The sequence below is a fragment of the Thermobia domestica genome, chromosome 15 (genome assembly GCF_964235325.1).
Source record: "Thermobia domestica chromosome 15, izTheDome1.hap1.1, whole genome shotgun sequence".
In the NCBI taxonomy this organism is placed as follows: domain Eukaryota; kingdom Metazoa; phylum Arthropoda; class Insecta; order Zygentoma; family Lepismatidae; genus Thermobia; species Thermobia domestica.
Window position 1 is genome coordinate 53,424,838 of NC_137468.1, and position 15,113 is coordinate 53,439,950.

Consider the following 15,113-nt stretch of genomic DNA (forward strand, 5'->3'; position numbering starts at 1 on the left):
GTAAAGAAAAAACAATTTTGAAACTACGTCATTTTCTATTTGATTATAGACAGTAATTAACGCATTTTTTTTATATCTAATCATTAAAGAGTTGAAAATAACACTTACATTATTGATTGTGTCAGTAAGGGTTTTCCTATACAGTTTCAACCGCTTACTCTGAAGACCTTGTTCACCAGGTTAAGTAACTTACATGATGATCCAATCACTTTATAAACACATTTTGCACTTTTGGTGCATGTTTCTACAACTGAGAAAGATCTCTTCATAAACGGGTTGTTTATGTAGATTTTTTTCAGCGAAAAAATGCACATTTAACGATTCTTCCAGATACTGTCTTAGTCATTGCGATATGAGTCTGTCTTAAGAACTGCTCCTTTTCTTGATAAAACTTATACTCATTTTAAACATCTGTGTACAAGTTAGATTGCTTTAAGGAATTATTGAGTATGTAATTATTATAGCGGTAATATACTAAAACTGGAATTCATTGACATTTAACGTTAACACGTTGTGTGAGACCTCTGAACTACTCACCACAGTATAACTGGTTGAAATTAAACAGCAAAACACTTAACCCAATCAACGATGTAAGTGTTCGACTTATCTCAAACAATTAGATCATTTTCTATTTATCGGACTGATGTTGATTGTCGGGTGTAGCATCAGAAAGTGCATACTAGCTTACGAATTTTAATGTAGAAGTTCAAAAAATATTGTTAAGCGATCATCATGATATACTATAAGCAGAAAATTACATACTTTTCCGACTAGTGATCTTTCACTGTACCTATTATTTACAAAAATTTAGAAAACAGTGGAGAGCGTGTAGAAAAGCCTTAATTTAATTCTTATTTCACAAAAAGAGCTATATTAACATGTACAAAAATAAAGTATTTAATCATCTCCTTCATATTTATTTGAATAATTCTTTACTTATCTTTATACCTGTGAGCATGGCTCTCACATCTTGACTTCTTGCTATCCACATCATCATCATCATCATCATCATATTATTATTATTATTATTATTATTATTATTATTATTAGCGAATATGCCTAATTTTAGACAACAAATAATAAATTGCTTGAACTACAGATGTAAGACGGGGTAACAAGAAGCCTAGTAATGCTACAAGTTTTCTTATGTAGAAAATATGACCTGCTAATCACACGTATACGAATGTACGTTTGAATTAGCAACAATTGGATTTTATAACTAAATACATTTGGTACAAGAAATATATCTTTACTGTTTAAATTTACTGATGGATTCTAAACTTACACACGTAATGGTATAAATTTTCATTTTATACGAGTTACGGAATTTCTCAGAGCGAAAACTTCGTCATGTCATAAGTTTATCAGCGTAGTGGAATATCACACACTGAAGAAGAGAAAAGAGAGAAGCCTTGAAACTAATTGTGTTATAATTTGATACTAGGATGTCAAGGTACGATGTCTTTGTCTTTTCAAATATCCTTACTTATTTCCATACAACTCGTTTTTTTTTTCTTCTTTCTTTCTTTACCTTTTCAGAGTCTTGACAAAGTGATTAGAATTAAGGAAAAATTCGATATGAAAACTTCTACATATAAATATTCGCGTACCTGATTTTACACGAAATCACGGAGCTAACTATACATTAATATTCAAACTGAAGGTAAATTGCAGGCATTAACACTAAAATATACTCACTCTTAAATTTATAATAACTTTGAGCTTCTTGATAGAATAATCTTGCGAGAATTAGAACGTTAAAGTTAATTAGATATGCTGTAAAACATTAAATCTTTGCTAAACTCACCAACACTATTTTTAAGTTATTTACTAATAATCCAAAAATGGGATGAGCTTAGTGATCACTATAAAACATTGAATACCTCACCTCCAACCTCTAAGAAACTTATAAAATAATAAATGAGAAAAATATTCGACTTTACCTGCATTCCGAGGAAGCGATCTTGTGATATTTTCCAATTCAATAATTTTGGACTCGAGCATTGATTGTCTATTCTGGGATTCTTCCTGTTGTTCCATCACAGCCCGTCGCAGGGTGGCAACTTCTTCGTCAACAATTCGTCTCTTCTCTAGAAGTTCGTCTCTCTCCGCTCTGATTGCACCAAGCTGAGTCTCTAATTCCGCGAGTTTAGCCAACGATTCTCGTTCTAACTCCGTCAACCTATCGTGCGCCTGCAATAGGATAAATGCGATAACTAACTAAAACAGAACTTAAGTGCATACAGAATACTAATTTAGTTAGTTTTAGAACAAGACCTATGAAAATGTGTATAACTGGAAGCACCCCGCAACAATTGAAAGATGGGAAAGCTAGTATCCCAAAATAACTTCTGTTTGCCAATTTTCTCCTTAAAGCGCTGACGCTCTTTAATAATTTAAATTCCTCTTTATCTTATATGAACGTGAAAGGGTTAACATGCTTCAAATTATCTCTTTTACTCTTAATTGTAATTTAAATAATCAATAATGGCTGAAACTTGTTGTGTTCTTTCTATTAAATGTAAATACATTGATCTTTCATTTGTATGCTTAAAAAAAAATAAAATAAAATAAAATAAATAAAAAAAAATGAAACGAGAACTGAGCAAACATACACAAAGTTCCAATACAGCACTAGCATGATACATGCTCATTGAGTGCAACAACTACTTTTAAGAATATCAACACCATCAACAAATGCAACGAAATTTCACTCATTTATGGCGGACCAATATATTTTAAATATCTTAACACCCAGCATTATCTTGGATGGAGCTACAGCACAAAAAATACTTTATTAATAGGAATAGAAATTAGGCTTCTCGGCTGTCGGCATCTACGGCTATTTAACCCGTCACATATATGAGGCATGACGTTCCTCGGCAAGCACACAATCCGATGAGAGGGAAGGAAGAAAGAAAACGGGCTGGGACCATTATGTTAAGTACAATCCCGACATTTGCCTGGTGTGAATAAGGGAAACCCAGGAAAATCTCATTCAACATGGCTGATCTGGAAAAGTTGTTACACTTTTTCGACCACGTGTTCCACCGGGAAACTGTTTATTAAATAGAGGCTGTTTCATTCGTAACAATAACAAACAAAAAGCACCGAATTTTTACAATAACGACATACATACATGGTATAGCCAACAGATGATTCAAGATAGTGAAGTTTTTTTTTCTCTCTCTCTCTCTCTCTCTCTCTCTCTCTCTTTCTCTCTCTCTCTCTCTCTCCAAATACTGGAAGAAATTTTATTAAATTCCCACAAGAATTTACTCAATTTCTGAAATTTCGAGAAAGCAATGATCACAAACAAGTTAAGTTATCATCTAATGGTCAAATGAAGTATATTTGTAACTGGAAAATAGTATGAAAAATGATTAAGAAATTTCTGTCATTTTATTACTAATGCAGCTGCTAAAAAACACGAATACTATATTATTGTAAGTCAGACGAAGGTTAATTTTATCAATAAACTCAAAATACATTCACCTTGATTTTGTGTGTTTTGTAGTTAACATGTAAGTTTTAGTTCATAAATTAAATATTTTCATATATTTATTTCATCCTGTAAGTTTCTTGCTCACCAATGTTAATATTCTCAATATTTTTATTTCATATGTAATTAATTCCCATAAATCCTATCTCCACTTAAACCTTTTCTTACTTATACCTTGGTAACGCTGTCAGGAAAAAAATCAACGTTTAACATGTCTGAAATTACCTACAGGATACGGTAGAGTAAGGTGAATATCTTTTGAGTCTATTAACGAATACGTATTTATTTACAAAGGCTTCTAATATCTTTTGTTAATTTACGCTTATATATTATACTAGCAGCGTTCACCCCGCTTCGCTGCGGTCACCCCGGAACGCAATAAACTTTGTTACTTAGATAATTTTTACTTTTTCGCTTTCAAGTGATATGATAAAAACCATAGAAGATTGCAGTAAATCTTAACATTATATCGCCTGTCATTTATGTTAACCCGCCCCGCTTCGCTGCGGTCATCCCGGTGCTGGCATATTGTAAAAGTGTCTGTAAAAATAAGCAAATCAATTAAAAAATTTTAAACAGAAGATTCAAGATATTTTCCGCTGTATATCGCCTGTCATTTATGTTAACCCGCCGAGTGACACGGTCATGCGGGTTGCATATAAATACGTTTATTTTTACCTATGATGAACTAATAACAAAGGATTTGTGGACACCTGAATGGTCAATTATCTCAAGACACTGGTAATTGAAAATTAAAGTGATATGATAAAAACCATGTAGGGTCCAAATCCTAATAACCCCCCAAAAATGAAAGAAATTGGTTCAGCCGTATTAGCGTGATGAGCGGACAAAGGATTTTGTACGTCTCTTTTATATATATAGATTACAATATTACATTATATCTATCTATCTACATACATTTTTAAATTGAAGGGACTTACATGCCCAAGTTCATCCTCTAATTCAGCTACTTTTTCCAGGGCTGCTGTTTTGGTTTCACTGTCTTCCATGAGAGCGGCAACATCAAATACATTGTCTAAATAGGCTGAAATTTGAACCTGTTAAAGGAAACGTTCAAAATATTAATTACCGTACTTATAAGATTTTCTAAACTGGCGGCCTAAAATAGTCACATAACTTACACTATTGAGTAAGTTCAATGTACAACTTTTATATTATTCTGTACATTATCGTTTTTAATATATTATTATTATTTTAATTACCTTAAACAATCCTAAATGTTATGTTCACTTCTAACAATATGCTTACAATAATTTCAAAACTGAACTTCATATATTTTTAAGATGAAAATATCGAAAGAATATTTGATTTTATGAACTTGAGAAATACTTTCAAATTGTAAATGAAATACATTTTGCCAGTTGACAATCTAGTATCAGTATTTATAAAGATATAAAGTAACAATTTTGTAGAAATCACATTTGTTCAACACAGCTAACCATTAGATAGAACAACTGTAGCAGTAAAAAAAAAAAAAAAAAAAAAAAAAAAAAAAAAAAAAAAAGTATTTAAAACCACATATTCCAAGTCATTCAAATTAGTTTCATGTGTTGAATAAAAAGCAGTGGTGGCACTGCTGTCATATAAGAGTTATGAGTCAAACAAGCACAGTATTGGTCTAGGTGATATCGAAAGATTAGAAGAGGAAGTGTACCGAGTAGAAACGGTTATGTCTCAGTCAAATACTGCGGAGTCAAAGTACAGGCGGAGGATTCGAGCACCCTGACGAGAGTTCACGAGCCTTAACGAGATGTTTAAGAACGTGGAACAACGTGTGGGGCTCAAAATTGAAGTAATACATGGTTGGAGTACACATTACTGTTTACAGAAACTGCGTGAAAAATCTCGTGACGAAAGCATTGCCGTACCGAACAATGGCGCTGTACGCGAAAGCGGAAAAATGTTATTTTCACAATAGCCCTCTTCAAGATGACTCCAATCTGACAATTATCCAATTCAACTTCTTTCTTTCTTTCTTCATGTTCGAGGTGGACTGCCGACCTACTGCCGTAGAAGTAGCTGTATGCCATAAAATCGTGCACCATATCCTTCGCAATATTTTTGGGTTTCGCAAAATTACAGCGCACAGGATACACCATGAAATCATTGAGATAGAAAAGTAGTAACACTATGAAACTAGATAGGACGTGCTACCTCGCTGCGAGAGAGAACGTGACAATTTCCTTGGATGGATAGTTACTATGGATGGAAGCTAGGTTTGAATCGGCAATCCAATCACTTGGAGGCACCCTGGATCTTCTCATTGAAAAACAGTGCACAAGGTGATAGTGAGGAGGAGATGTCCAGTGTGGGATGCGGCATCCATAGATTAATTACGCACCATTTCGTACGTCACAGTCGATGCAGCCTACTACTGTAGTTTCTTGTAACATCGTTACGCATTCAGGAGGAAGCGTAGGTACTTGCTGACAACAATGGCTGTTGTCTTGAAGGCAAATGCCAGTTTCACACAGCTTTCTGCGTAACTGGAGATAAGAATACTTTAACATCCGCCATATTCCCCGATTATGAGTCCGTGTGACTGCGACTCTATGTGAAGATAAAAGTCCTCCACGAGAAGCACTATAACACAAAAGGTGCCTAGGACGATCACTGCAAACAAGGACAAGGACGGATTGTGTATGGTACTTTTCATAAGAGGGTGGGCCGAGAAAATGCGAAATTACTTTTTCAAGTTGTAACACCGCGGAAAAGTTGCGAATTGGGGAGACTAAAACAGAGTAGAAAAAATAAATAAACAAAAATAAAAATAATAAATTCGGCTTATATCTTCCAGTTGCGCATGTTCTAAAGTTGGTCGAATTTGGAAAAAATCAAATTTCCACGATACTTTTTATCTTAACTTGTCAATATTTAAATGTAATAGCTCTAGTCGAATCTTACTCGAACCAATAATGATTTAGAAAAAAAGAATTGTTGAAATCGGTCAAGGTATTCCGCTCGCCCAACGGCTGTCAATTCTAAGAAATTCAAGCGCTCGTTGTAAGAATTGACAGCCGTTGCGCTAGAGGAATACTTAGACCGATTTCAACAATTCTTTTTTTCTAAATCATTATTGGTTCGAGTAAGATTAGACTACAGCTATTACATTTTAAATAATGACATGTAAGATAAAAACTATCGTAGAAATGTGAACTTTATCAAATTCGGCGAGCTTTAGAGAGCACATGTGTAACTGGAAGATATAAACGGATTTTATTTCTTGTTTACTCCTTTTTAGTCTTCCCAATTCGCAACTATTCAGCGGTATTACGACTTGTAAAAACAATTTTGTATTTTTTTCGGTCCACCCTATTCCATAGGTGTGGCAGATGGTTGTAGAAATGGCAGACACTACAATGATACAATGTAATTAGTATTTACTCTGCGAATAAAGTCAGGTAAAGAAGTATTGCCACTACCTTTTATTTAGCTCCTGTAAAATTATTATATAATTAAATACAATATGTTAATCACTGCATTTTAGCAAAAACATTCAAATTGCTTTCACGTCAAGATATACCTTGGAATCAAGACTTAATTATGCTGTTTTGCTAACGGACAAAATCTCAATAATCAAGAACTTTGCGGTTTTAAGTATTTAATTTGAGTTGAACTGAATTTAGCGTTCTTTTCAGCAGCGAGGCTCTATGATATGTGAACCTACAGCTTAACGCGGAATCCGAACCACACGAGCCGCGCTAAAGGCGCGTATGCTATATACCTAGGTACACAGCCACGAAGGAGTTCAAGTTCGGAGATGTTTATACGGACACTCAATAAAATGTTAATTTACCTGTAGTTCCTCGCTCTCTGTATGCCGAAGCTTCTCTAGATAGTCATCAAGGCCAAGTTTCGTAAATTCGTACTGAAGGTGGACTCGAAAATTCATGTCCTCTACGGAGTGGACAACTATATTTACGAACTGCATACACGCAACCTGAAAATAAATATAATCACTAATTAAACAGTCAACCATACAAGAACAATGAGTTTGTAAGTTACTGCAGTTTGCATGAAGTTCACGACCCACTTCTTCCTCAAATTTTTGAGAACTAGACACTTGGAAACTTTTCTTTAAACGTCTGTAGATTGTACTATGTGCAGATTGCAGAAGGCCTATGTTTTGCGGACAAAATCGCTCATATTGATGGTTATAATTTTCTGTAGGTCAAATTGGAATCAAGCGTTGCTCACTTAAGCATTTTTAGCGAGGATGCAACCTTTTGCATCTCTGGGTCCTCTAACAAACATAGATGTGTCATCTGGTGAACTTAAAATTCCCTCCCAAGACCCAATGTCTGATATGTATTCACTTCTATGGCACTTTTTTTTGGGGCGGAAAATTCTTTAGGACTTTTTATTATATTATTATTATTATTATTATTATTATTATTATTATTATTATTATTAAAGATGGAAGTGGTCAACCGCCACTTTCACTCGCCATTCATAACGAGCTGCGACCGTTTACCCTAATTTATGGACCGGCACCGCTAGATGCATCAAGCTTAGCAGTCCTCTTGCACAATGTGCACTTTCAGGGTTATCCTTCGATCTTTGAAGATAATAGCTTGTTACCACTCGAGCAGAGGGGGTGGGATATGCCCACTATGCAGCCAAGCCGAAGTCTGAGTGCCTATAACTTACCTATTGATCGAGGCAGGCCTACTGTGATCTGCAGGCATGGCGCCCGAGCTTTGTACGGTAAACTCACTTCCCGCTCCTGTTCGCTGTCACCCAGATTTCTGGGATAACCTCACATAGGCTACCAAATCCCATGATGTGACCACAGCCTGGTAAAGCCCAACTCAATCCAAGAGCTCCAAGCATGTCTGAGGGGAGGCTTGTTCATTCCTGGCTCTACTAATATCGTTCAACGGCTACCGCAATTCGCGTCGAGATACTCCCGTATTTCATCCCAGATCTAATGGTACGTGTTGAGTCACCATTTGAATTTGATCCCAGTCCCTTACCTCTGTGTGATTCCTCCCTTCATATTCACAAAATGCGTGTGTGCCACTAAGACAAACAATATTTATAATATCAGAGAATATTAATATAATACCAGCAATACCACTGGACATATATCTTGACTGGGCACATAAGAAAATTTCCAGCACAGTGTTTATACATATGGTAAACAAGTGAAAACCTTATGAAGTGATCCGAATACTGCGATATAATACAGAGTTAACTGTTTTTCAATCCCTGTATATTCTTGGAAATTTTATGCAGAGAAATTATAACATTACTCTTTCTTTCCTTCTTTTCGTCTTCTTCTTTTTTCAATATTAACAAAATGAGAAAATGTTAAGGATGGGGGACTGAACAAACACACTTACAGATTTCAGTTTTAACAGAAAAAAAAACATTAAATTGTGTTTAGCTAAAATGTATATTACTACATCACTCAAATCACGTATTATGTTAATACATACCATAAATTCTATGTGAAACACTTCATAATTAATAAAATAGTCCATTAGTGTTTCGAATCGTTTCTCTTCTTGACAAACTTCCTTAAAATTATCAAAGGCACTGAGGATTATTTCATGACCTCCTTTGACTAGACAAATGGCAGCCAGCAACTCCAAAACAAGAGCTTTGGTCCTACAAGACAAAAACAATTACTAGCAACAACTATTTAAGTATATTTGTACAGTAAGCATTCATACTAAATAATAATAATAATAATAATAATAATAATAATAATAAAAAATAAAAAGCATTGCACTGGAGTTTTCATGCAACTCTATCCATCACGACTCTGGAACTCACTAAAGAAATAATAAACACTTCTGACCAGAGTATATACACTTGTTTATTAAAAACTAAATTCCAGTGTAACAGTTTCAACAACGTAACGTTGTCTTCATCAGACACTAACTCCTGACATCAGAGTTAGTGTCTGATAAAGACAACGTTACGTTGTTGAAACTGTTACACTGGAATTTAGTTTTTAATAAACAAGTGTATATACTCTGGTCATAAGTGTTTATTATTTCTGGAGTTTTCAACACAGAATTATGGAAATGTGATGCAAACCGAAAAATTAGATAGTAAAATGCAATACATCTATGATCATAATCCAAGGCGCGAAATCTCCGATCGACAGGCCCCTATTGATTTATTTTGGTGAAAGGCAAATATTTTATTTCGGCATTGGTCTTTTATTTTGTTTATCAAATGAAGACGAACTCTCTGATCTGGCTACTGGATTCAGACCTGAAATTTCATGCTCTGTCGTAACTTATCGCCAAATGGTTTATTTTGTGGAAATATATATAGGGGACCATTTATCTTGAAACCCTGCTAACTTTTAAATTGAAACATAAAAGAAAAAGAAAACTGAAATTTTGTTCTGTGCAAATAGCGACAGGGAAAAATCATTTGGCATGATCTCCAATACTATCAAATTAATAGTATTGCCAACCCACTGTTGTATTTTTTCAATTGTCGCTACGTCACATTATTACTACGTCGTCATATTTTAAATCTACATTTTAAGCGGACACATGCAATACCACATTTATTATGCAGTATTACAAATTACGAACAATATAGTCTCGCAAATTTGATGGCTTCTACAACAGTAATAACGCAAGTAAGACGTACGGGACAATGCATACCCAAAATACCTTAGTATATTTCCAATACAAAAAAGATTACACGAGATTGAAAATTTGACATTTTTCAAAGGGATTTATTTAGCAAATTTGCTTAGATAACTATCATATCCAATTATGTAGGTTTTCAACAGATGTAAAGATTAAAATGTTGCTTACAGCAATTTGATATCCCAATACTTCTAATTCAGGTATTTATATACGCTGGTGGAGGACACGCACTTAAGAAAAGCCTGTAGGAATTCACTACTCTAGTTCATAACTGGGTCATGGTAGGTTGTTCAGATCCCATATATTCAAAAATATCATTAGTAATCGCAATAGCATTTGTAACACCACAAGTGACTTCAGCATAAGCAAATATTCTGCAGGTACTCGATCGTATCCATGCTGAATGTCAGTCCGGCCTCCGAATGTCACATGACACTCATTTTATATATTGGTGTAGCTGGACGATGGTCCTTGTCGGAGCCAGCTGGTAGCTCCTGTCCACACGTGCTTTATAGGACTTAGATCTGGAGACCTAATAGGTCACGGAAAAAAGCGCACCCTGAGATCACGCTGATGGTATCGGGACCCGCATAATCCTGCTTAAAGATAAGGGCTCGTGAACTGGTCAGATAAGGTCGGAGCAAGCATTGACAACTTCACGAATGTACGATGACCTCAATAACAACTTTCCTGAATGGAAACCAGAAGTGAGCGAGATGTGTTGCTTATTGAGCCTCCTTATAACAGAATGCCAGTGTAGGTCCTATATTGCGAGTGAGAATGACGCAGGTTCTAATGCTCATCTACATTTCTATGGCCATCACTATATCAGAGACAGGAAAGACTCGCCGATGAGTACCATCATCCTCTATTCGCCTCCACTGTAATCTTTTCCCGACAAGACCGAAGACATTCTCGGTAATGATCAAATGTCAATGTCAGGGATAATCGTGCGAAAGGAACGTACATAGATCTACCTCCAACAATCGATTATTTAGTGTTGTGCGCTCATATGAAGGGACACGGAGGTTTAGATTGCACTGCTGGTCATTATATTGTTAGAACGACCCGAACGATTCTCCTAACCAGGCGCTCCCCGGTGAGTCTCAGGGGCATGTTTCTCCTTGTGCACACCAATGATACGTCACGAGTCATTCGAGTGGCAATTTTGCAGAACGATTACCCAACTTCTCGCAGCTCTACTATATAAACATACTCAAAATCACTGCGTTCGCTGGCGTCGTTGTGGAACTGCACATACAGATTATGACCCACACACACACAAATGCAAAGCTGACAACCTTCAAACTACTAGCAGCGACAACAGTTAATCAGCATAGCCCTCCACGTGCGCGCTTTTGATGCACGGGTCCTGAGTTCGATTTCCGGTGGGGGAGTATTAAAATTTAAACACATTGCGATGGTTTGGACTCTACCTTAACCTGTAGCTCCATGTTTCATATAGCTTCGGTGCAGAAAGGGATATTCAACTTCAATCCACTCTAGTAAATCAGTCTGTCCTCTACGGTGGCCGGTGTACTGATACCTTCAAACTTAGATTAGTATGACCTCTTGACATTCATTCGTGGTACTAATTTCATTCAAATTGAATGATTTATACTGGGTGTCTTAAATATTTTCCACCAAAGCATTTTCTACCTTGTCCATCTGCTTACTAACCTAAAAGCTAATATTTATCTACTCTTAACTAAATGACTCGGTCGAAGGTGGAAGTCTTCATAACTGAAAATCCAGGAGAATTTACAAGTTAAAAATAAGAAAGGCTAGGTTATTGATAAATGAAGGAAATAACTTTGTGTATCATAAAAACACGATACTTGACACAGGTTATTATTATTATAGTTTGTTCTGGACTTGGTTACATCATAGCTAATAAATTAAATTCAGAAATCTCGTCTAGACATTTAAAATAATGCCGAAAATTTCGATAGGAACCTTCATCTTCGTCTGCGGCGTACTTATTTACAGAGGAATTTTTAATGATTTGGTGTTGTTTCTTACAGTTTCATAACGGAGGATGCACTATATCGGTACCGATATATTTAAATGTATTAGAGTGAGTTCAACATGTGTAATGGATTGTCGAATCAAGAGGACAAACGGTTCAAAGAATCTTCGATGAGAGAAAAAAAAATTCAAGCAAGTGTTATTTCGAGGTATTAGTGAAAGTGTTACTTTGTGTACTTAAGACTACTACATATGCTACAATATATATATATATATATATATATATATATATATATATATATATATATATATATAGTTTTCAGAATGTTAAGAGGATGTAAGGTTTACCATACCCATTTTTTTTATTATATGAGACTTAATTGAATCAGTAGTTTATTTAAATAAGTTACTGACGAAGGTGGGATGTTCAGATCGAAAATTTCGGCATTATCAAATAATTAGACGCATTCCTAAGTTTAATTTACTAGTTGTGATCGTGTGTCAATTAGTTTCTTCAGTTGTTATTACAATGTCATAACAAAAAGTACCGAGTTATTGCCTAAAGAACTTAGGCCACTTTACTGGTTAATAAACAAATTATGATCGCCATGTATAAATCTAAATCAACAGCACTAAAAATAGGATTTGGATATTTTCCAGAAACCTCAAGATACCGGTATGCTAAAATAGCCCAAACTGGATTAGAGCGTGTTAGGCTGAGAATGTTACGGCCATGATAACCATTATCATTTAACCAGATAACCATTATTTAAACACAAACACACGCAATGATACGAATCGAGATATGAGAAACTGACTTCCACATCGTTATCTTAAGTACAACAACGGAAGACAGACAAAATCATTTAGTGCAGTATATTTCAACAATGACGAGCGAGAATTTAAGAAGAACGGTGGATTCACTTAAATGTAGTGTAACTAGCGCCTGTAATTTGAGTAGCATGGGGGAAGGGGTAGTAGCGGATCCAGTTATATATAAATGTGTGTATGTGGTCGTTGAATTTTTGTTCATAACTTTGCTATATGATATGCTATAATAGTATAACAATGTTCGAAGTGGGCCATGAAAAGTGCGGTGAACGGTTATCTCACTTCGAGCACTTAGTAAGTGAACGTTATATCAACTATTCTGTACAGTGTACTTAAATAATGGAGATATTTAAATAAATAGTTTAAAGCCTTACAACGACTAACCACCTGTACCATTCGTAGGGAACTCTATTATACTAGTGGAGGGCGCGGTGGCTCAGTGGTAGAGCGTTCACCTCCGGTGCTTGGGGTCCCTGTTCGATTCCAGCTCGCGCCATGTGGACTTTGTGGTAGACAAACACCGTGCTCGTGGGTTTTCTCGGAGTTATCCCGTTTCCTCCCACTTTCTTCATTCCACCATTTCACTCATTTCTCATTATCACCGTCTCCTTTAGCCTAACCGGCATAACCGTGGGACGTTAAACTTAAAGATTTCATTTCATTTCATTTTTCTATTATACTAGTATTAGTTGGATAGGGAGTATGTAACTGTGTATCGTACAACCAAGTGAGGTTAGAAGAAAGAAAAAAAAACTGTAGTCTTGGGAAGGGGGAGAGTAGTCGCTCCCGCGCCCTCCCTGTGGATCCATTTTGAGAAGGAAACATAAGCATGGTAGACACTAAAAAAAAGCACACTTACTTCTACATTTGAACACATTAAGGTACTAATAACCTGAAAATAACCTTATAACCTGGAATCCAATAGCACGATACAGTGTACGAAATAAAACGTCTATAAATAAATGTTGTCTAGTATTTCCACCTGAAACTTCAAGTTCTCATTCAAAAATATTGGATGGTTTCTGCTCTCTAGTCTCAATATGTACTCAGGGAGCGAGAAGTACCACTCGATGATATTTTTTGCGAAGAGTTACTAGACCATGATTCTTGTGGTGGACAATATCGTGTCCGAGCATTTACCTATTTTTTCCTACTCTTCATTCTACTTATTGATAGCCTTTCGCTGCATTTCTGTGGCATCTCTTGAGAGAAATTACACCAGTGAAAGAAATTAAAAATTTTATTGTTACGAGCAAAGAGCGTCATACAACTTCAGAAATTTGTATAACAAACATTAAGTAAGCTTTCTCTTAGCTCGTGGTGATATTTAAGTTTTTACCGAAGTAACTTCTCTCAAGACCCGTCACTACTGTATTTATCATCAGTCTTTTTACGTCGACATACATAATCGCGAAATTCTAAACTTAAAATCTAATTTCAACATCGGTCTTCCACAAAGATCACTTTCATTCAGCTGAGATAGAACCATGGACCAACGGTGAATGCCCTACCACTCAGACACCGCCATCCCACCCCTTTCTCAAACTGTAATACTGAACACAGCACTTGTAAACAACGAAAAAATTACGCTTTGGTGTACATCAATCACGAATTCCATTCCAATCAATGAGAGCTGTGTGGTGAACCAACATGATCTTGGGTCTTCTTTACTGTGTGTGTGTGTCTTTTTTTTTTCTTTCTTCAGTTTATCATTACATAAATTTCAGACTCGAATTTGTCGAACTCTTCCCGCCGGATAAGTGGCTAGCACATGAGCATGTTGCACATGGTCCCGGGTTCAATTTCTGGTAACAGCAACAATAATTCACTTTCATTATTCATCCTTCTCCTTTAACCTAAAAGGCATAATCGTGGGACGTTCACGTAAAATTTCATTTTTTCATTTCATTATTTTCGAATTTATCAAATACCTTAGCCTATTACCACGAATTCCTTTTTACGTAGTTTTTTTGTGTGCTATAGCCAGGACCGATTTCGTAATCCAGCTCTTTGAAGCGAAGCGAGGAGAACTATCTATAGCATAAAAGCTGATCCCGTATGATAATTGACACACGAAAATTGGACTGACTTCCAAGCCCTGCCTGAGGATCAGAATCCATGTTCATAATATGCCCTGTCTTTCATATAACCTAGGTGTCCCACAAATACTT

General features: G+C 35.7%; 1 protein-coding gene across 4 annotated transcripts in view; it reads right to left on the reverse strand.

Moving 5' to 3' along the window:
- Positions 1-15,113, reverse strand: part of Frl (formin-like protein) — a 318,309-nt gene that overhangs the window by 42,881 nt on the left and 260,315 nt on the right. For all 4 annotated transcript variants that reach the window (XR_014128428.1, XM_081739698.1, XM_081739699.1 and 1 more), the window contains exons 8-11: positions 8,965-9,136; positions 7,320-7,463; positions 4,444-4,560; positions 1,944-2,193 (exon numbers count right to left, since the gene is read on the reverse strand). Coding sequence is in view for 3 of the 4 variants with exons in the window: in XM_081739698.1 (XP_081595824.1) it covers positions 1,944-2,193; positions 4,444-4,560; positions 7,320-7,463; positions 8,965-9,136 (683 nt within the window). In the remaining variant the exon portion in view is untranslated. The remainder of the gene's footprint in view (positions 1-1,943; positions 2,194-4,443; positions 4,561-7,319; positions 7,464-8,964; positions 9,137-15,113) is intronic.